General features: G+C 41.9%; 2 protein-coding genes across 2 annotated transcripts in view; one reads left to right on the top strand and one right to left on the bottom strand.

Moving 5' to 3' along the window:
* FBXL13 (F-box and leucine rich repeat protein 13) overlaps nt 1-23220 on the top strand; it is a 72018-nt gene that overhangs the window by 25162 nt on the left and 23636 nt on the right. Inside the window, exons 9-12 of the mRNA XM_026726699.2 lie at nt 403-538; nt 13945-13997; nt 17275-17375; nt 22591-22720. Of these exons, the coding sequence (XP_026582484.1) occupies nt 403-538; nt 13945-13997; nt 17275-17375; nt 22591-22720 (420 nt within the window). The remainder of the gene's footprint in view (nt 1-402; nt 539-13944; nt 13998-17274; nt 17376-22590; nt 22721-23220) is intronic.
* On the bottom strand, nt 4645-22799 carry LRRC17 (leucine rich repeat containing 17). The gene is made up of 4 exons (XM_026701728.2): nt 22661-22799; nt 9222-10105; nt 7059-7214; nt 4645-5198 (listed from the first exon to the last, which is right to left on the bottom strand). Exons 2-4 carry the CDS (start codon nt 9979-9981, stop codon nt 4828-4830), a joined length of 1287 nt encoding a protein of 428 aa, XP_026557513.1. The 5' UTR covers nt 9982-10105; nt 22661-22799; the 3' UTR covers nt 4645-4827.

The raw sequence follows: 23220 nt of genomic DNA, 5'->3' as shown, positions 1-23220 counted from the left end.
GCAGAGCGTTGGAGAGAACCGGTTTGGTCTCCGCTGCTCCTCGGCGCTACTGGCTTGGCAGCACCGGGCTAAACCGGTAGAATACCACCACTGAAAGACCTGCTGGTTACCAAGTGCCCAAATTTTGATCATATGACCTCGGGGGCCCTGTGACATTTGTAAATGTGAAATTTCATCATAAATGCACACATTTTTTAAAAATATATTATTACTGTTTACTACCATTGTATTCGCCTACGGTTGCTAAATGAGGAGTGTCTGTTATTTAAGAAACAATTCCAATTGGTTTAACTGCTAGAAGTGTTTTTTTCAGGCAACGTTCTTAACCTTAAGGACCGTGTCGTAGGTGAAATGTTGTCATCTTTTTGTAATTCCTACAAGCAGCATATTTTATTTTTTTAGATTGATTTTTCCGAAGTGAAGGACGTTATAAACGATAGTGTGGCACAACACATTTTGAGGAAGTGGCACACTAATGTGGTGCAGCTGAGCCTTCATGGGTGTGCTACATTACACTGGCTTGCTTTTAAATGTATAGGTGAGTATTTTATGTTATCTTCCTTCCTTCCTTCCTTCCTTCCTTCCTTCCTTCCTTCCTCCCTTCCTCCCTCCCTCCCTCCCTCCCTCCCTCCTTCCTTCCTTCCTTCCTTCCTCTTTTCTTATTCCTTCTTCTTTCTCCCTCCCTCCTTCCTCCCTTCCTCTTTTCATATTCCTTTATATTCCCCTTCCTTCCGTCCTTCTTTCATATTCTTTTCTTTTTCCTTCCCCCTCCTCCCTCCTTCCCTCTTACCTTCCTCTTTTCATATTCCTTTATTTTCCCTTTCCTTCCTTCTTTCATATTCCTTTCTTTCCTTTTCCTCCCTCCCTCTCCTTTTTCATATTCCTGTCTTTCTCCTTCCTTCCTTCCTTCCTTCCTTCCTTCCTTCCTTCCTTCCTTCCTTCCTTCCTTCCTTCCTCCCTCCCTCCCTCCCTCCCTCCCTCCCTCCTATTATTAAGGAACAGACAAATGACTTATAACCATATGAAGTAACTTGCTTTGAGTTTGCAAATGAAACAAATCAATGCCAAACTTCTAAGGACTGGAGAAAGCAGATTGGTTCCAGATACCCAATTCAGGCTGATATGTTTACAACAAAGGTGAAGCGCCTGTGGCCTCTGGGTCCCTTTTCGTAGCTCCAAAGACCACTCTGATTTCAACTGCTGAAGGGATAGTTCATTTTATGATGGGAAGCAGATGAAAGCTTTGTTGTAAATCCTAAAATAAGCATGTTTGTCTTTCAAAATAACCGAAAAAGGACCTACTCATTTCTCCAACACAGCTTTGTCTACTTTTTGCTCTCTTCCCAATCTCTGGGCATTCCTTGGCTCTCCTAAAAGTTAAGAATGATCTTTGCCCACTAAATTCCTTACCAGCTTACGTTACATGCTGTAAAGAGAAACAGTAAGTCCTCCTTTGCTGCACTTCTTGCAGACCACAGAATAATAGAGTTGGAACGGACTTTGGAGGTCTTCTAGTCCAACCCCATGCTCATTCCAAGGAAGTTGAAAAAGAGATTGGGACAAGCATGAGACCATATATACCCTTTCAGAAAACTCTTCTTAAAAAACCAATCCCTTCTTAAAACCTCCAGTGTTGGAGCATTCACAACTTCTGGAGGCAAGTTGTTCCACTGATTCACTGTCAGGAAATTTCTCCTTAGTTCTAAGTTGCTTCTCTCCTTGATTAGTTTCCACCCATTTCTTCTTGTCCTGCCCCCAGGTGCATAGATTGACTCCTTCTTCTTTGGGGTAGCCCCTGAGATCTTGGAAGGCTGCTATAATGTCAACCCTAGTCTTTCTTTTCATCAGATTAGACCTACCCAACTCCAGCAACCGCTCTTCGAATGTTTTATCCTCCAGTCCCCTAATCCTCTTTTTTAGAGTCTCAACATTTCCTTTATATCGTGGCGACCAAAACGAAAGCCTTGCTTGGAGCCTCACTACATCTTTTGCTTGATCCTTGGTCCTGTGCTGCCTCTTTTCAATCCATGGACTGAACTTCACCGTGTTTCCAAAACACACGGTTACTGCTGCGTGATCCTCCTTACTAAATCATCCACATCTAAATCATCCACTCCCCGAGTTCTCTTCTTCCAAGTATGATAAGTTGCTTCCTGACTTTGCTTGCAAAGTGGTGGGATTCAGACAATTTTTTACCATCAGTTCTGTGGGCTTGGTTTAGTGGGTGTGGCTGGGTGGGCGTGGCAGGGGAAGGATACTGTGAACTCTCCATTCCCTCCCCACTCCAGGAGGAGGGTTACTGCAAAATCCCCTTTCCTCCCCACCCCACTAACCTGCTTTCCAGCTCCGTTCTCCTGTGCAGGGCAACCAAAGAAGACCCAGCCAAACAGCTGGGACTCAGGAGGCAGAAAATAGATGCGGGCAGGGCCAGTCAGAGGTGGTATTTGCTGGTTCTCCAAGCTACTCAAAATTTCCGCTACTGGTTCTCCAGAACTGGTTAGAACCTGCTGAATACCACCTCTGGTGCAAAGACGGAGGTGTCAATCATCAGGAGATCAAAACGTGTTTATAACGGTGCTAAACCCAGTATACCAGAGCTGGGGATTAATTTCTGCTTGTTACAATTCCCTAGTAAGCCGTGCCCAAGACTTCTGAAGAACCTCTGGCATTTGGGAGGCAGTGCACAACATACACACAGGGTGGGGTTGATGGTTATGTGAGCATCGGCTCTCGTCTAGGCTTTGCTATTAGTCTCCTGAGGATCTGTGATTAAATGGGTCAGTCTGAATGTGTTGGAACAAATCTCAAATTACTCATAGATTTTGCATGAATTGGAGTGGGGCGGGGAAATTGGCTGGTTTTTGAGAAAGCAACCCCGGCCAATTTGTAAAATCTGGATCGCTGCGTCTATGGACAGCACTGGTAGTTCTGGTGTTCATGTGAAAAGATTTAACATTGTGTGAAGCAATGAAGCTTAATGTGAGTTTGTAGAGGAGGCTCCCTTGTGCCTAGGGAAAGGCAAGGAATATTGGTAGCTCAGGGTTGAACAGTAAGGTCCTCGGTTGCTCTCTGAGCTTGGTTGCTTTCTTGCAATCGTTTCATTACCAAACTAGGTAACATCATCAGATTCTAGAAGTGATGATGTTACGTAGTTTGGTTCAAGAAAGCAAGCGCAGAGGAGTACCAAGGACGCCTCAGAGACTAAGAAGTGGAGCTAGGCATTTCTTGTGACAGGGAAGGTCATAAAATGAGGCAAAACTCACTTAACAAATGTCTCGCTTAGCAACAGAAATGTTGGGCTCACTTATCATAAATTGAGGACTACCTGCAAGTACATCAGTTTAATTGGACCTTCCCGTGTGGTTTTGATCTTTGGTGCCTGACATATGGGAAGTTATGGCAATATAGACCTTTCAAAGAACTTTCAAGATTTTTTTACAGTAAGATCCATTGATATTTCATCCATTGATGTTCAGACAAATACTATTTTATATTATTTTTCTTCTTTTTGTAACTGAGCCACCACGTTGAATGGTCACTAAATGAACTGTCGTAGGTCGAGGACTACCTGTACTGGGAAAACATACATTATGTCATGCCCCTGTTGGAGTCTGATTCCGAGGGAGAGGAGGAACAGCCGACAAGGAGTGGGAGTGTAGCTCTAGTGCTTGTGGAGGAAACTGGGGAAGGGGACAGACCAGATGGGCATTCAGAGGAAGACCCAGGCCCATCCCCTCTTCATCCTAGGGCATGCAGAGAGGAGTGGATAAGGGAGAAACGTGAGTGGCATGGTCTACGGGGAGGAAGGGGCCCTGATCCCCTTCATGGGCTGCAGCTGGGAGGACTGGTTAAAAGGACAAACTGCGCATGGGCCAGTGCTGGGAGCAAAACGTGGAGCTCTTGTCGAAGCTTATCTGTGTTTTGGCTTACTCCCACCTCTGGTGGCTGCGTTATCTGATAGAAGTCTGCAATTGATCATCCTTGCCTGCTGTATTAATTCCTTCAGTGTGGTTTGTGTTGGGTTTTTGATTTCACATTAACTTTACTTTGGGTGCGGACTGCATTTACTCCCTCCGTGAACTGTTTTCTTTAAGAGTTTGATATCCAACCGAGGATAATTGCACATTGGGGCCAAGTTGGAGGCATTCAAGGGACTTTCTTCTATTTTGGTGACTTGGTAATTTTTATGTCACGCCCCAGGTCATTACACACTATGTTTGGAAAGACTCAGGGGTGGGCTCCCAAAATTTTAGCAACCAGTTCTCTGCCGGTGTTGCTGGGTGGGCGTGGGCGTGGCCGAGTTTTCGCCCTCCTGGGGCTCCAGAGGCTTTCCTCCAGGAGGGCAAAAACAGCCTCCCTGGGCTCCGGAGGCTCTCTGGAGGCCCATTTTTCACCCTTCCTGAGCCTCTGTGTGGTCCTTGTACTTACCTGGGGACTCCTGGGAGAGGTGGGGTGGGGCAGGGTGGGCAGGGCCAGCCAGGGTTGGGATTTGCTGAACCGGCCATAAAATTAGCTACCAGTTAGATGGAAAGGAGGCTGCACATTTTTCTGCAGAGGTTTATGTTTTTGCAAGAAGTGGTTTAGCTGCATATTCCTTCTTTTTACAGATAATTACCAAATAGGGCAAAAACAACTCCAAACCAATTAAAAATAGTATGTTTATAAAGAACAATGCAATTGATGCCGTCTCGTGATTAGTAATAAAAAATAGTTTACCAGATCGTCCATCATGAACAAACACCACAATTACAGTATCAAAATATATATAAATGCTTCTTCCTCTTATAAAAAAAAAATTCCAAAAGTTTGGATATACTAGTGGGCCAATTAATCTATTACTCTGACAATGACCGAATGTTTTGGAGTAGGTTCTTCAGTTTCGTTATCCTCAAATACATCTGGATAAATCTGTAGCCTATCTTTGGGACATTCCTCAAAATAACTTCTGACGTACTTTCTAACTGGCCATCCTTTATATTCTTCAGGTTTTCGGCATTCTAGGCCATTATAGTGAACATTGTAGTGGTGATTCAGCCAGTAGAAAAGATAATGGATGTTGTAGTCGCATCTCCAAGGGTTTTCTTTAAGCCGCAGTATTTTCAAAAAGTATAAATGTTCTAGGACGCCATATTCAATATTTTGTAGGAAATTGCTTGATAGGTCTAGTTCTTCCAGATTGATGAGGCCTGCAAAAGCAGCTATTCAAAACAATAATTATTTTTTTAAAAAATAATAACAATTTTAAGTAACAAATAAATGACTTAACCATTTGTAGCATTTGCACACTGGTTGAAAATTTTCTGGCAACCTATTCAGAGAGTCAGCATTTTTGCGGTAAATAAACCAAAATACAAATCATAACTGTTTAATTTCTCCCTTTGCTTGAATTAAAAACTGGGCAGTGTCTATGTCTTATTATGTCTTTAGAATCAGACACTGTGGTTAATATTTTGATTTTCATGAAAAGCAGAATTGGAGCAACTGAGAGAAACATAGACAGTGGGTAGGTATAAATCTGTGAGATTATTTTATAATTTGCATTATGTTATACTTCACTTCCTCTGACTTGGCTTAGTAGGTTGTGTGAATCAGTCATTGTGGATTCAAAATCTTGCTTTAGACTACATAAATTTAAATCTCTGTGGGTTAGTCAACAACCCATGATTTACAAGCCACAGCCAATATAGTCACTAGAAAGTTTCAATTAAAGAACTATGACAAAATCCCTCACGAGGTATTCAAGCATAGTACAGGATTATATATTTCTCATTGACCTCCATCTCATCTAAGAAGGTCAGAAGAATAGTTGCAACCAAATTTAGCCGAACAGTTTGGACTCAGTTCTGGTCATAAGTTGAGAATTATCTGTATACGAATAGTTTGCCAGAATAAAAAGGGAAATAAGAGTTCCTGGGCTTATTTTTCTTTCTTTTCTCATGCCATCACCTCTCTTTTTTATTCTTTCTGATGCCATTCCTCTGCTTTGCATAACTTTGCTAATTTTGAGAGATATTGGTATAGTGGTAACCTATGTACCTAGATGTAATTATAGTTATTCTTTAGGCTAATTGGATGAAGAACCCAGTGCAGGTATACTTCTTACTAATTCCCTCCATGTTGTAGTGACTGAATGCTCGAAGAGCTCTTTTGGAATGAATCTAACATTTTTTAATCTCCTTCTTTTGAAAAGTAAGTCTTCCATATAGCACAAAGTTGTGTGAATTGGAAAGAACACTGGATACAGTGTGATAGGAAATATGACTCAAATCATATTTATAAATATATATAAATGTGAATATGAATATAAATGATAGATAGATATAGATTATATAGATATAAAGGTAAAGGTTCCCCTTGCACATCCGTGCTAATCATTTCTGGCTCTAGGGGGCGGTGCTCATCTCCGTTTCAAAGCCGAAGAGCCAGCGCTGTCTGAAGACGTCTCCGTGATCATGTGGCCGGCATAACAAAACACCAAAGGCGTACAGAACGCTGTTACTTTCCCACCAAAGGGGTCCCTATTTTTCTACTTGCATTTTTTACATGCTTTCAAACTGCTAGGTTGGCAGAAGCTGGGACAAGTAATGGGAGCTCACTCCATTACGCGGTGCTAGGGATTTGAACCGCCGAACTGCCGACCTTTCTGATGGACAAGCTCAGTGTCTTAGCCTCTGAGCCACCACGTCTCTATAGAGATATATAGATATATATCTTGTTTATATTTACATCTCAGTCCAAAGCAATTTTAAGATGCATGGACCATCTCAGACTGGCAGCCCCCCTGAGGAATTCTGGGATTTGAAGTCCACACATTTTAGTAGCCAAGTTTGAAAAACACTGATCTAAAGAGTTAATTTAGATTTATTCCAAACCTTGTCTATTTCCAACAAGCTATTTTAAGTATTGTTTGGATCCTGACCAATAAGAAAACAATCACGTGTTTTTGTTTCTTTTGCTGAAAAAACATTTCATGAAGAAAATTTGCATCATTAAATTAGAGATGAAAGGCAAGGGTGACTTTAAATGTTATGGTTCTTATCTTGATAAATTTCGCTCACCTGGGTCTATGTGAACTAGTCCATTGCTACTGAGATTTAACACCTTCAGGTCATCGATTTCTTCAAACTCCTTGGGTCGTAATACATTGATTTTGTTATTGGAAACATCAAGTTTAACTGTGTCTGGAGGTATACTGCTTGGGACTTTTCTTAAATCTTGAAAGGAAACAAACAACAACAGTTACAGGGATTATAATAAAGATTATAATTACATTATAAACTTGATGGTCCATATCCTGCATCCAGTTTTTTCCCCTCCTGCCATCACTCCGATGAACACCTAATTCCCACAGCACTGTCTTATACCTAAAGGATATTTACCCATGTAGTAGGGCTGTATTATCCTTCCCATCTTCCCTATTCCCTTCTCCTATTGGTACCTTATGATTATACTATGTCGTTGTTTGGATGCCCACTGAGAGCTGCTGCACTAGAGACAGATTCCTTGTGTGTTCAGTCCCACTTGACCAATAAAGAATATTTTACCTTCTGTATTCTATTAGTAAAGTTTTCCATCCTGAATACCCACATAGATTTTCCAACAGCGCTGTTGAGTCTTTTTATTTTTCAAAACCGATACCCAATCGCAGTTCAGGTAGTCCTCAACTTACAAGAGTTCATTTAAGTGACTGAAGTTAGAACAGCACTGGAAAAACAGACTTATGACTGTTCTTCACATTTATGACCGTTGCAGCATCCCCATGCTCACGCGATCAAAATTCAGATACTTGGCAACCGACTCAAACTTATGACGGTTGCAGTGTCCCAGGGTCATGTGATCACTTTTGTGACCTGACAAGCAAAGTCATAAGGAAGCAGGATTCGTTTAACAACTGTGTTATTAACGTAACAGCTGCAGTGACTCAGTTAACCACTGTGGCAAGAAAGGTCATAAAATGAGGCAAAACACACTTAGCCACTGTCTTGCTTAGCAACAGAAATTTGGGGCTGAATTGTCATTGTATGTTCAGGACTGTCTGTATATCTGTCTACCATTCTATTTATAGAATAGAATAAAATTCTTTATTGGTCAAGTGTGATTGGACACAAGAAATTTGTCTTGGTGTAAATACTCTCAGTGTACATAAAAGAAAAGTTATATTCATCAAGAGTCGAGAATCATCAGGTACAACACTTAATGATAGTCAGAGGGTACAATAAGCAATAAAATCATACTAGGAAACAGTCAATATAAATCATAAGTCACAAGTGGGAGGGGATGGGTGATAAGGAGCGATGAGAAGGTTAATAGTAACAGTAGTGCAGACTTTGTAAATAGTTGGACAGTGTTGAGGGAATTATTTGTTTAGAGAGTGATGGCGTTCAGGAAAAAACTGTTCTTGTGTCTAGTTGTTCTGGTGTGCAGGGCTCTATAGCATCGTTTTGAGGGAAGGAATTGAAAGAGTTTATGTCTGGCATGTGAGGTCTGTAAATATTTTCACAGCCCTCTTTTTGACTCATGCAGTATTATCAAAGCAATTTTACCATCTCTCTATTGTTTAAAAAAAAAAAGAAATTTAACAGATGAGCCCGACAACAAAAACTAACTTTAAAATCTTCCATTAACACTTATGATCTGCTTTGATGTATTTATTGTTTAAATGTTTGTTGCTTTGAGCCTGGTTACTGGACCCAACAACTTTCAAAGTCTTCTTACATGATAAGAGTAGCATTGAAACCCTAATAATAACAGCAACAATTATTATTATTATTGCTGTTGCCATATTACTACGGCAAAGGCAAGTAAGGGTAGTACCAATAGTAATAGGCGTCTTGGGTGCAATCCCCCGAAAAGTGGAGCACCATTTGAACACATTGGTGGCATTGACACATTCACCATCGGTCAATTGCAGAAGGTAGTTTGACTTGGAACAGCTTCCATCCTGCGGTGATATCTGTAAACACCATCAAACATCCAGATTTGCCTATCCCAGGTCCTTGGTAAAGACTCGATAAGTAGACAAAAATGCCAAACCAAGTCTGAACATCTGGCTGACTGTGCGATGAATAACAACAACAGTAACAATAAGAATAAGCTTCTATAATGAGAAGTGAAATGCCTTCAACGAAAAACCAGAAAGTCCCATTGCCTCTTGGAAAAAAAGCACCTTTGGGATCTTAATAAGGAAATAAATAAATACTCTGCAATTGCCATATACCAACCTTTCCTCCTGCAGTCCAGGGTTTTTACAGGAAACACATATGTGTGACAAAGTGAAGAGTCAAATTCAGGTCTGGCAATTTCGGGTTTGGGTATTACTGGGCGTAAGTCCGCTTTGTCGCTGCCGCAGAACTCTTCGACTTGTATCTCCTTGAGCTTTTGACCTTTCACTTCTTCTGGATGGATGCATTTGGCATAATTTGCCAAGTTCCTGTTTCTTGGAAGCTGCAGCATCGTTATAAGTGATTCCATCTGACAGTTGCAGTGCCAGGGGTTGTCGTACAAACGCAAGTAACTTACGAGAGGCATGTAAATGAACACCTCCTCCGACAAAACCTTGAGTTTATTGTGCTGTAGTAACAAGGTGGTCAGTTTGTTCAAACCCCAGAAAGCCTGATCCTCGATTTTGGAGATCTCGTTCTGTTGCAAATCGAGACTTTTCAGTTTTTGGAATTTGGAGAACATGTTGTTCTTCAGTTTACGGAATGCGTTTTGGGCTAGCAGCATGTGCTTTAAATCTTCCGGCCACTCAGGCAGGACAAATGTCAATTTTCTTTCTTGACAATCTAAGTATTTCTCAAACAGATATGTGTAGATGTCGCATGGAGGGTTTGGAGTAAAGCGCTTCATGAGGCTGGATACTTTTCCTAAGCGGTTTGTCCTTCCACTGTTTCCCTTCTTCCTTGAATTTCCATTTCGTGCTTTCCTCAGATCAGCTGCTTGACTGAAGAAAAGTAGTATTATAATAGTAACCACTTGCATCCTGACATCCAGATGGCCCCAATTGCTTTATATGACAGCTGGAACAGTCCAAGAGTGTTCCTTTGAAATCCGACTTCCGAGATTCTGTGTGAAGGAGGCACAAGCTGGGGTATATGAAATTTCTCTGTTAACGGGGGAGGAAAAAAACAGAATGTTACAAAGATGCTGAAGTGATGGTTGACAGAAGAAATTGAAACCAAAGGTATAGCTATTATGTCCAGCATAATGGATGCAGGATCATTATTTTAAGGAGGAATTCTGGTCCCCATGATACAAACACAGATGTTTAGAAAGTGTGCAGAGAAGAGCAACGAAGATGATAAGGAGTCTGGAGGCTAAATCGTTTGAGGGAATTATGGTATGTCTAGTCTAACAAAGAGAAGGACAAGGGTGATATGACGGCAGTCTTCCAGTATTTGAGGGGTTGTCGTAGAGAAGAGGGGATTGACTTAAAGCACCTGAGGGCCAGAGAAGAAGTAACAGGTAGAATTTCTGCTGATGGAAGAGAGATCCAACCTAGAATCAAGACCAGGGGGTGGGCTTCAAAATATTTAGCAATGGCTTCTCTGCCCAGTTGCTGGGTTGGCGTGGCCATGGTGGGCGTGGCCTAGTTGGCCTCCTGCACCATGGTGGGGGGGAGCATTTTCGCTCTTCCTGGGCTCCGGAAGCTTTTCTCGAGCCTCCGGGAGGGCAAAAACGGCCTCCCTGGGCTCCGGAGGCTCTCTGGAAGCGGGAAACGGGCCCATTTCCGGCCTTCCTGAACTTCTGGGAAGCCTGTTTTTTTGCCCTCCCTGAGCCTCCACGCACACCCTGTACTTACCTGCATCCAAAATGGGCCGCGTGGGAGAGGACTCCTGGGGGGGGGCAGGCGGGACCAGCCATGAGTGGGATTGAGGGGGTTCTCCAAACTCGACAGAATCTTAGCTAGGGGCTCTCTCGAACCCCCCGCAGCCCACCCCTGACCAAGACAGAACATTTAATCAATGGAACATCTTGACTCCCTGAGTTGTGAGTTCTCCACTGCAGGAGGTTTTCAGGAAAAGATTGGACAACCATTTATCCTGGATGGAATAAGATCTCCTGCCTTGAGGGTGGGGGGGTTGGACTAGAAGACCTCCAAGGTCCCTTCCAGCCCTTACAATTCTATGACTTCTTAGTTTAATGGCTCTACTTTATATTTCAAATTCTACTTATAAAACGTGACTGTGGAAATGGCATGCCGAAATGCGTGTATACATTAGGAAATAAAACATGAGCTCATGTCATATACATTAATCATTCATTTTTTTTTCCTGCAGTGAATCATGCTGGAGTGGGATCATATAAAACATTTCTAGAATTAAAACATTACATTAAAACATGTTTTCCATAGCTCCTGGCATCACATATTTGTTATCCCCAGTGCTCAGAGCTGAGATGGCAGCTAGCTGCAATACAATCATGATTGGTTGATATACCAAATTTACATGGGTGCTCAAATCATGACTATGGGTGCTGTAGAAGTTAAAAAATACATCCAATATAATAAAGGTAAAGAAGTGGTAATAAACCTCTGGTCAATTGCTGAGAATGGTATATATTATATAACTAACATTCTCTCAGAAGGCGTGTATTCCCCTTATCCAGATTAAAAGACAGCAGAGTCACGATTTTAAACTTCTAAGGAAATATTATTCCAGAGACCAGCATTCATACTTCCTGTCCTGCCCCCTTAGGTGTTTGAAAATAGGTTGAAACCACCATCCCCTCTTCTTTGTGGCAGCCCCTCAAGTACTGGAAAACTATCACTTCAGAATTCTCCAACACTGGAAGTTTTTAAAAAGAGTTTGAGCAACCTGTCTGGTATAGGGTTTCCTGCATAAAATAGATTAGACTAGAATTCTTTATTGGCCAAGTGTGATTGGACACATAAGGAATTTGTCTTGGTGCAAATGCTCTCAGTGTACATAAAAGAAATGATACATTCATCAAGAGTCAAGAATCATCAGGTAACAACACTTAATAATAGTCATAGGGTACAATAAGCAATCAAATCATACTAGGAAACAGTCAATATAAATCATAAGGATACAAGCGACAAAGTTACAGTCATACAGTCACAAGTGGGAGGGGATGGGGGATAAGGAGTGATGAGAAGATTAATAGTAATAGTAGTGTAGACTTTGTAAATAGTTGGACAGTGTTGAGGGAATTATTTGTTTAGCAGAGTGATGGCATTGGGGGAAAAATTGTCCTTGTGTCTAGTTGTTCTGGTGTGCAGGGCTCTATAGGGTTGATTTGAGGGAAGGAGTTGAAACAGTTTATGTCCGGGATGTGAGGGGTCTGTAGATATTTTCACAGCCCTCTTTTTGACTCGTGCAGTATACAGGTCCTCCATGGAAGGCAGGTTGGTAGCCATTGTTTTTTCTGCAGCCCTAATTACCCTCTGAAGTCTGTGTCTGTCCTGTTGGGTTGCAGAACCAAACCAGACCATTAGAGGTGCAGATGACAGACTCAATCATTCCTCTGTAGAACTGGACCAGCAGCTCCCTTGGGCAGTTTGAGCTTCCTGAGTTGGTGCAGGAAGAACATTCTTTGTTGTGCTTTTTTGATGACATTTTTGATGTTAGATGTCCATTTTAGGTCATGTGATATAGTAAAACCTAGAAATTTGAAGGTCTGTATTGTTGATACGGGTTGGACTAGACCTCCAAAGTCCCTTCCAACTCTCTTAGTCTATTCCATTCCATTCTATTCTATTCCACTCACTCTCAGTGCAAGCTACTTAACAGATTATCATTATAAACAGGCAAGGGCGTTGTGTATGCCATCTTGAACTCCATAATGACAGGTAACATCTAAATTTGATGAAATGGACACATAAGGAAATAAATATTCCAAGTGATTCTTTAGGCAATGTTAATTCTCTCACTCTTGCCTTCCTTCCTTCCCCTATCTCTGATAGGACACTAAGGAAAATGTTTAGTTCTTATTTGATTTAGGGTGGTTTGTAATCTCAGCCGATAACAGTTTATTTTAACAAATCATGATAAACAATTAGTGCGCTTGTGATTTTTCTCAATGGAGTCAGGATCTAAGGAATAAACTCATTTTGGTTTCAATACTGATAGTCCCCGAATTGAGCTCCAGATTTGTTGGCAGTGTTGTTAAATGAGTTTTGCCCCATTTTACGACCTTTCTTTGTTAAGTGGATCCCTTCTAAGTTGAAGGTATCTTATCCAGTGGTGGGATTAATTTTTTTTTACTACTGGTTCTGTGAGTGTGGCTTGGTGGGCCTGGCGGGGGAAGGATACTGCAAAATCCCCATTCCCTCCCCACCCCACTAACCTGCTTTCCAGCTCCGTTCTCCTGTGCAGGGCAACCAAAGGAGACCCAGCCAATCAGCCTGGGACTCGGGAGGTGGAGAATGGATGGGGGCGGGGCCAGTCAGAGGTGGTATTTGCTGGTTCTCTGAACTACTCAAAATTTCCGCTACCGGTTCTCCAGAACTGGTCAGAACCTGCTGACCTCTGGACCAGTCCCTGGTGCCCCAAAGGTTGAAGATATTGCTGATTTAAAAGATTGATTTAATACTTTTTTCCCCCTGCTTAAAGTAAATCTTCTCACTTTCTTGGAGGAATCTGTCGTGTTTCTTCTTTCCAATTGATTTAATTAAGTGAAAACATATGCAAATTCACTCATGGGATTGTAAATGCATAGCAAAGGGTTTCACTGCTCTTTGTCTAAGCCAAACTAAATCTGGATCCAATTTATGGTAAGTACCCTTAAATAACTAACATTAAATAACTTCTACTGTTGACGCCTAAAATAGATCATCCTGTAAATAATGTAATAGAAACCTTTCTCGGGTCAAATTTGATTGCTCATACTTTTCAGGAACGAAAATTTATATTTTTATGCCTCTGCTCGCATTGCCAGTTGGAGATTGGTTTCATGAAACAGAATCAATTGTTCTGCTTTTAGGTGGGTGTGTGAATTTGCAAGAGTTAAATGTTTCCAAATATCAAGGATTAAATGTAAGTATTACCCTTACAAAAGTAAAAGGAAGTTAGAAACGTTAAAGCGGAAAACTGAAGTTCTAATTTTGATTTCTGCAGATATTGTAGAATGTTGAGGTCTGCAGAAAACATCCTATGACTGTGATGGCGAGCCTATAGCACGTGAGCCCTAGCCAAACTTACCTGCACTGCGCCTGCGCACCTCCCAGCTGATTTTTGGCCCATTTGAGCCCGTTTTCACTCTCCCAGGAGCTCGAGGTAAGCCTCTGCACCCTTTGGAGGTTGAAAAACAGACCTTCTGGGAAGACCGGAAGTGCTGAAACCGGAAGTGCCGAAAAGCGGAAGTGTTGAAACAGGCCTGTTTTTCGGCCTCCAAAGGCCACAGGGGCTTCCCTCGAGGCCCCGGGAGGGCAAAAGCAGCCTCAAATGGGTTGAAAATCAGCTGGGAGGCACGCGCATGTGCAGTGCAGGTAAGGAGGCAGGGGGGTTGCGCGTGCATGCGCAGGGGGGTGGGGCGCATTGCATTGTGCATGCTGGCACCTGTGTGCTTTTGGCACACCACTGTCCTGTGATATATGCTTTGGGTGTTAAAAATGACCCTATACACTAATCAAGAGAACTTAGATACAATAGATAGACAGAACAGATAGAATATAGGTACAATCGTTTTTATACATAAACAGGTAGTCCTTGACTTACAGCCACAAACTGAGCCCGACATTTCGGTTGCTAAGTGAAACATTTGATACAATAACTGACTCTATACACTAATTAAGAGAACTGAGCTACAATAGATAGCTAGAACTTAGGAACAATCGTTTTTATAAATGTTACAGGTAGCCCTTGACTTACGAAGCAAAACATTTGTAAAGTGAATGTTGCCCCATTGTATGACCTTTCTTGCCACAGTTGTTGAATCACTGCAGCTGTTAAATTAGTAAACTGGTTGTTAAGTAAATCTGACTTCTCCATTGCCTTTGCTTGTCAGAAAGTATAAAAAAAGGGGGATCGTGTGACTCCCAGAGGACACTGCAATCGTCATAAATACGAGTCAGTTGCCAAGCATTCCAATTTTGATCCTGTGACTGTGGTGGGGATGCTGCAATGGTCGTAAGTGTGAAAAACAGTCATAAGTCACTTTTTTTTCACTGCGGATATAACTTCAAATTCGTCCCTATGGAAGAATGGGAGCTGCCTGGCTTGCATTTATATGAACAAAAGAAAATGAATTGTTTGGGAGCATAACAACAAACTGATTAAAGTGTCCCAGTTGAAGATGAAATAAGGGTTCCCATTTTACAAATAGATCTGCAAATCCTGTCTTTACGGCAGCCTGGGATGGCCTCGGATCTTTAATGATCAAATCTATAGATCTCAAGCGTCGAATTTCACTCTTCTGGTCTCTTAAACACTTCACAGTGTTTGTGTCACCCAATAAGCTTAACTGGATAATATAAAACCAAGAGTTAAACCTATGTAGCCGATTGTTATGCATGATTTTTGTACCGGGTTAATTCTCCAGAAAAAGTTATTATTCTAGGAAAAGGTATGACAAAATATAAGAGGACCAACAATTTTTTGTTGCAGTTAAAATACACATAATCCTCAACTTACAACCATTCATTTAGTGACTCTTTGGAGTTGCAACTGCACTGAAGCAAGTGACACAACTATTTTTCACACTTTTTTCACACACATTTTTCACATAAGGAAGAGAAGGTTCTAGAAAGTCTTCCAATATACTGATGTGTGCATAGGGCCTACAAAATTCAAAAGGTTTTGGGGTGTGTGTGTGTGTAGGGATTGTGTTTCTGTATGTGTGTTTTATGTCTGTTTTATTACCTGAAAGTTCCACTTTAATTTTCTTAGTTGGAATGTGCTATACAGGAGTTCATCCTCAACTTAACAATAGTTCATTTAGTGACCACTTGAAGTTACAACGGCACTGAAAAAAGTGACTTATGACCATTTTTCACACTTTATGACTGTTGCAGCATGCCCATGGTCACATGATCAAAATTCAGACGTTTGGCAACTGGTCCATATGTATGACGGTCGCAGAGTCCCAGGGGTCACGTGGTCCACTTTTGCGACCTTCCGACAAGCAAAGTCCAAAGGGGAGCCGGATCCACTTAATGACTGGGTGACTAACTTAACAACTGCAGTGATTTGCTTAACCACTGAGGCAAGAGAGGTTGTACAATGGGGCAAAACTCACTGAACAACTGCCTGGCTTAGTAGCAGAAATGTTGGGCCTCAATTTTGTGGTTGTTAAGTTTAGAACTACCTGTAGATTCCTTGGGGCAATTAATTCGAAATGTAGTAGTGATCTCTTAATATATTTCTAACTATTAAAGCAGGGGTGTCAAACACAAAACTCGCGGGCCGGTTTTGGCCTGCGATGTGGTCAGATCTGGCCTGAGGTGGGATTCTACCAGTTCAGACCGGTTCTATAGAACCGGTTGTTATGATTTTGCGTAGTTCAGAGAACTGGCAAATCGTGCCCCTGGCTGGCCCCGCCCCTCCCTGCCCACCCCTCCCCTCCCCACCCAGTCAGTCCTTATCGCACATGCGCAACATCGCTGACTGCGTTCTCCCCCGCCCAGTCACTCCTTAAGGTATTTCTTCCCCCCCTCCCGACGATTAGCTGTTCCGATGATCAGCTGTTCCAATGACCAGCTGTTCCAATGATGTATTACTGTATTACGCTGTCTTACTGCTTCACCCAGGAGGCTTCCCTGAGGCCCAGGAGGCAAAAAGGGGCATGGGGAGGGGGGCGATGGGCCCCAGGGAAGCCTTCTGGGAGCAAAAATTCCCCCCCTGGAAGCTTCCCTGAAGCTTAGGAGGCAAAAAAATGGGGGGGGGGTGCTGCAAAAAAAAAGAAGAAGAAGCCACGCCCACCCACTCACCTAGCCACACCCTCTTAGCCACATCCACAGAACCGGTGGTTAAAAAATTTGAATCCCACCTCTGGATCTGGCCTGCGGGGCTGTCCTGGAAAATGTAAGGGGTCGGCCCGCATTGCTTCGGCACAGTCTACCCAATGGGAAGAGGAAACATGCCAGCAGTTTGGGGAGTGGAGTCCAACTGGCCACACCCACCCAGTTGACCACGCCCACCCAGTCAACCACGCCCCTCTGAAGTCAACTACAGCCCTGATACGGCCCTCAATGAAATTGAGTTTTGACACCCCTGTATTAAAGCCTTGGATCCTTTGAATGACTGTTGATATGGACTGTGATTATATTCCCCCTTGGAGAAGTAAAACCAAACCTGGCTTTTTCTTTTTGAACAGGATAAATTAATTAGATTTGTGGCAGAAGGTTGTTCAGCTCTTCTTCACTTGGATTTATCGCACACGGACATTTCAAATGGAACCCTAGCGCTGCTGCCTAGGTAATATCTAAAGATAGGCACTACGTGTTTCTGTAGAAGAGCAGCGGGCTTCATGGACGGTATCTCACATAAAGGCCATAGAGAAGGCCTCCTATGCCATCTTTGTTCAGTCATCTGTCTCAGCCCCATGTCTCTTTCTTTGAACCTTAGCACATGGCAACCTCATTTGCCTCCAGAAGTTGTGGGTGCAAGGAAAGAAGCAATTAAGGAATGGAACAGAGTAGAATAAGAATAGAATAGAATAGAATAGAATAGAATAGAATAGAATAGAATAGAATAGAATAGAATAGAATAAGAATAAGAATAGAATAGAATAGAATAGAATAGAATAGAATAGAATAGAATAGAATAGAATAGAATAGAATGATGGAATTGAATGGAGAATAGAATAGAATAGAAACAGAATAGAATAGAAAATATGGAATGGAATGGAATGGAATAAGAATAGAACTGAACTGAACAGAACAGAATAAAATGGAATGGAACGGAACAGAACAGAACAGAACAGAATAAAATAGAAAATATGGAATGGAATGGAATAGAATAAGAATAGCATAGCCTAGAATAGAATAGCATAAAATACAATAGAATGAGAAAATTAAAAAGGAATAGAGTAGAGTAGAGTAGAATAGAATAGAATAGAATAGAATAGAATAGAATAGAATAGAATAGAATAGAATAGAATAGAATAGAATAAAGGAAATTTGAATGGCATGGAACAGAACAGAACCGAACCTTGGAGGTCTTCTAGTCCAGACCCCTACTCAAGCAACAGAATGTGTACCATTTCAGACAAATCGTTGTCCAATCTCTTCTTAAAACCCTCCAGTGATGGAGCATCCACAGCTTCTGAAGATAAGCTGTTCCACTGGCTAATTGTCCCCACTCTTAGGAAGTTTCTCCTTGATTCCAGGTTGCTTCTCTCCTTGATTAGTTTCCATCCATTGTTTCTTGTCCTACCCACAGGTCCTTTGGGAAATAAATTGACCCCCTCAAATACTGGAATACTGCTATCTTGTCTCCCCCCTCCCCCCCAGTCCTTCTTTTCTCTAGACTAGCCAAACCCAAGTCCCTCAACCATTCTTGATATGCTGTAGTCTCCAGGCCTTTAATCACCGTAGTTGCTCTTCTTTGCACATTGTTGAGTCTCAACATTAAGTCTCAACATCTTTTTTGTTGTGTGGTGACCCAAACTGGATGCAGTATTGCAGGTGTGGTCTTACTAAGGCTTTATAAAGGGGTAACTAATGCTTCATGTGATTTTGATTCTGTCCCTCTGTTTATACATCCAAGGATTGTATTAGCTTTTTGGGCGGCTGCTGCACACTGCTTTATGTTTAAGTGGAGAAATTTGCTGGCAGAAGAATGAATCATTGGAACAACTTGCCACCAGAAGTTGTGGGTGCTCCATCACTGAAGGTTTTTAAGAAGAGATTCAACAACTGTTTGTCTGAAACAGCAAACTGTCTCCTGCCTGGGTTGGACTAGAAGACCTCCAAGGTCCCTTCCAGTTCTGTTGTTCTGTTGTTCAATGCTCCATCTTCTGTCTTCTCTACTTTATAATATAAATTCAATTCTTGCCTTTGAGCGTCTAGTACAGGGGTGTCAAACTGGATTTCTTTGAGGGTGAGATTAGCATTGTAGTTTTCCACAGGGAAGGGCGGGGGAAGACGACTCCTGCAGCACCCTGTCAGCCAAAATGGGGTGCGGGGCCTCCATGTGTGGCCCCCCTCTGCCTCATTTTCACCCTCCATGGCCTCCTGCAGCACTTTGCCAGGCGTTTTCAAGCCCATTTGGGGCCCTTTTTCAGGCTGTTTTTGGCCCACTTTTTAGGCTACTTTCGGGGCTGTTTTAGGCCGTTTTTAGGCCATCTTTGGGCCCCTTTTCAGGCCATTTTTGGGCCGTTTTCAGCCTGTCTTGGCCAGCAGAGTGCTGCAGGAAAAAACAGGCCTATTTCGGCACTTCTGGTATTTCCAGAAGGCCTGTTTTTTGGCCTCCAAAGGCTGCAGAGGCTCCCCTCAAGCCCCCGGGAGGGCGAAAACAGGCTCAAATGAGTCGAAAATAAGCTGGGAGGCACGCATGCACAGTGCAGGTAAGTTTGGCTTGGCCATAGGTGGCATCACGGTGCTAGAGGCACCACAGTCTAGTTCTTTCATATTTCCAGGCCGGCCCTGTGGGCTAGATTTAAGCACCCACCTTGAGTTTGACACTCCTGGTCTAGTATGACTCAGTCCCACTTACGACTCTCTTGCTTAGAAAACAGAGATATCACTGAAAGATTACAAATCTATATTAATATTCTGCAAAAAATATACAAACCATGCCCAATTTTGGTCAACATCAAAGCAGAGAAGCCATTGCTTTAATAATCAGAAACAGTGTTTATAATTTACAGTGGTAAATGTCTTTGGCAAGAAAGCCAAACAAAAATATAATTTGTAAAAGACAGATGCAATTGCAGGGTGTCACATAATCCCCTTTTGCAACCTTCTGAGAAACAATGGGGAAACCAGATTCACTTAACAACCTTGTGGCTAACTTATCAACTGCAGGGAGTCCCTTAATCACTGCAGCAAGAAAGGTCATAAAATGGGGCAAATTTCATTTAATAAATGTTTCGCTTAGCAACAGAAATGTGGGCCTCAATTGTGGTCAGAAGTCGAGTTATTTATTAACCCTTATTAAGTTTACAAATAACTCAAGGCAGTGAACGTAGCTAATAATCCTCTCTTGGCTTATTTTCCTCACAACAACCTTGTGAGGTGAATTGGGCTGAGAGAGAGGGAGAGAGAGAGAGAGAGAGAGACTGGCTCAGTTACACAATTAGCTTTCATGGCTAAGACGGGTCTCGAACTCACCATCTCCCACTTTTTAGCCTGGTGCCTTAAATACTAGACCAGTATTGGTGAATCTTTTCAGCACTGAGTGCTGAAACGGGAGTGCGCGCGTGCATGAGAGCATTGGAAACTGGAAGAGCAGCTCCCGGGCATGCATGCACATGCCGGGAAACTGAGATTACGTTTTTTGGCATGCACATTACTGGTAGTAAAAAATTTGAATCCCACGACTGGTGTATACACACACACACACACACACACACACATGCATATATACACCAGTGGTGGGATTCAGATTTTTTTTACTACCGGTTCTGTGGGCGTGGCTTGGTGGGCATGTCAGGGGAAGATTACTGTAAAATCTCCATTCCCTCCCCACCCCACTAACCTGCTTTCCAGCTCTGTTCTCCAGTGCAGGGCAACCAAAGGAGACCCAGCTGATCAGCTGGGACTTAATGGGAGGCTGAGAAGAGATGGGGCAGGGCCAGTCAGAGGGGGTATTTGCTGGTTCTCTGAACTATTCAAAATTTCCGCTACCGGTTCTCCAGAACTAGTCAGAACCAGCTGAATACCACCTCTGATATATACACATATGCCAGTGTAACTTTGAATGGTCACTAAATGAACCATTGTAAGTCGAGGACTACCTGTAAGGTGTCTAAATTTTGATCCCATGACCACGGGGATGCATCAAAGGTCGTTAGTGTGAAAAACAGTCGTAAGTCACTTTTTTCAGTGCCATTGCAACTTAGAATGCTCACTAAATGAACTATTGAATGTTGATGACTACCTGTATTTTGGCAGATCATATAGCCAACCAGATTTAGTGTTACCGTAGAGAACAAAGCTCATTTCTAGGGAGTAACATGTTTCCTTAACGGTCATTAAACAAGCATCTCCAACCTGTTGTAACTTCATAAACATATCCAAGTGTGCTTGCAAAAATACAATAGTGAAATTGAAATTTTAAAATAGTCTTGTTCTAAGGCAGGTATATACAATACTATATTCATATTGCTGACCTTCTTAAAATGACTTTTGCCATAATTTTGTTTACATTTTTACTTTCATGTAATTTTACATACATGCTACTTTACATTTAAATAATATGTAATCCATTTTAGCTGTACATCTGGGTTGTATGTTGTCATTTTAAGAAAAGAAACAAAAATCATCAGGTAAAGAACATGATGTCAATGCTTTCTTCATTTTGGATGGTTTTTGAGTCCCCTGATTTATAGAACATAGAATAATAGAGTTGGAAGGAACCTCAGAGGTCTTGCAGTTTCTTTTGGCTTTTGATTTATTTTGATTTCGTTTTTGCTGACTGGGTGAAATTGCCTTAAAATCTTGTCCTGAACTGCATCCATTAAAGAACATGATGTCTTTTACTCTTAATAATAGATTGTTATTTCCTGCCTGCAAGCTTTCATTTTTGGTTATTGTGGGATTGCAGCTTTTCCCCCAGCTACACCATAATTGCATAAAATCAATAGTTTTCCGCATGACAGTGCCTATATCTGCAATGTTAAAAATAAATACAAGCAGTTGTATAAGGTTAAGTGTCCAGGAACCCAATGTTTCCCTTGTATATTATCCAATTTTATCTACATTGTTTCCCATTTGACTTCAATAATTCTTTTCTATAGATGTCACTCGCAGCAAGGGTTATATATGTTTATTCAGCAATAAATCTCACCACAAGCAGTGGGACTTACTCCTAGATAACTGTATTACGGCATTTAATTTAATTTAGTCTTAAATTATTTTAATGCAATTTAATCTCACACGAGAGCACTGTTATTATTATTTACTTTTGGTTAAGAGTCGCTGCTTCGAGACTTCGTGCAGTTACACAAAAGGGCATCTGGAACATTGCTTTGATTTATCATTCTTTTGATTTAGGTCTGGTTTTCATAACTGCCATGCACATTTCTCGGTGCCATTGTCAAGTTAACGCTTACAACGCTATCCCTGGAATCGCCGGATGATTCATGCCTTTCTAATTTAGGACGCCTAAATTTGGTTTACAGCCAAGCAGCTTAAAGTTAACTTTGCCCATCCCAATTTCATGACATTGATCCTTTCCAGCAAATTCAGGCACATATATATCTCTGCTCAAAAACAATAGCAATGGGAGCAGAACAGCTTGTGCAGGATGTCAGCGTTGTTTTAAAATAAAAAAGCAGTTTAAGCCTAAAGAAAAAAAAAAAGAAGTATTTTAAGGGTGGGGAAGAAAGCCTATTAAAATCTTAGCATCCATTCCAGTTATTAGAAAGCCTTCCAGTTAAGAGTATCAGATTGCATCAGAAACCAGAACACAAGAGATACAGTGAAAGCTTTTTTCTCTCTCTCTCTTCTCTTTCCTTCCAATAAAGGTGTTTTCCCAATCTACAGTTTTTAAGCATCGCGTACTGCAGAAAATTCACAGACAAAGGGTTACACTACCTCGGCAATGGGAGAGGATGTCACAAGCTCCTGTATCTGGATATTTCAGGCTGCCTCCAGGTCTGCATCTCGCTTTTCCTTTTCATACTGTAGGCAGAAATCATCCTTCGGAGGAGGATTGGCGTTACTCGACACTCATGGTATACTAAAGGAGAACAAGCCCTCGTTGCAAACTTGAGAGAGGTTTTAAATTACATGACCACAGCTGCTTTAATTTTTCCGGAGGGGATCACACTATAGGGTTTCGGCCCCTTTCCAGTGGGTTTCTTCACTATAAACAACTCCCTCATTGCATAATGAAAGCATGGATTATTTTGTGCAGTGGATTTGAAACAGGCGTGCTCTCTCTCTCTCTCTCTCTCTCTCTCTCTCTCTTTCTCTCTCTCTCTCTCTCTTTTGATGCACGACTTCCTTGGGATACAGTTGGAAATTCCAGCTATGCAGAGGCTGGAAATGCACAGATGTATATTTGGGGCATTTGGAAAGTATTCAGAGCCCCCTTTTGCTTTTGTCAGTGTTGCTATGCTTGATTCCACAGTGGTTGAGAAATTCATTTGTCC

This window comes from Pseudonaja textilis, chromosome 5 (assembly GCF_049901715.1).
Source record: "Pseudonaja textilis isolate UNSWEBS1 chromosome 5, rPseTex1.2, whole genome shotgun sequence".
NCBI classification, from domain to species: Eukaryota; Metazoa; Chordata; class Lepidosauria; order Squamata; family Elapidae; genus Pseudonaja; species Pseudonaja textilis.
The sequence above is the reverse complement of the archived record's forward strand: the minus strand, read 5'-3'. Positions and strand labels throughout refer to the sequence as shown.

Excerpts from the sequence above, each read along its gene's own strand:
- LRRC17 (XM_026701728.2), bottom strand. The coding sequence starts at position 9,981 with ATGCAAGTGGTTACTATTATAATACTACTTTTCTTCAGTCAAGCAGCT. Across the intron at positions 7,215-9,221 it reads CCTGGACTGCAGGAGGAAAG|ATTTAAGAAAAGTCCCAAGC; the intron begins GTTGGTATATGG and ends TTTCCTTTCAAG. Across the intron at positions 5,199-7,058 it reads ACTAGTTCACATAGACCCAG|CTGCTTTTGCAGGCCTCATC; the intron begins GTGAGCGAAATT and ends TGTTTTGAATAG.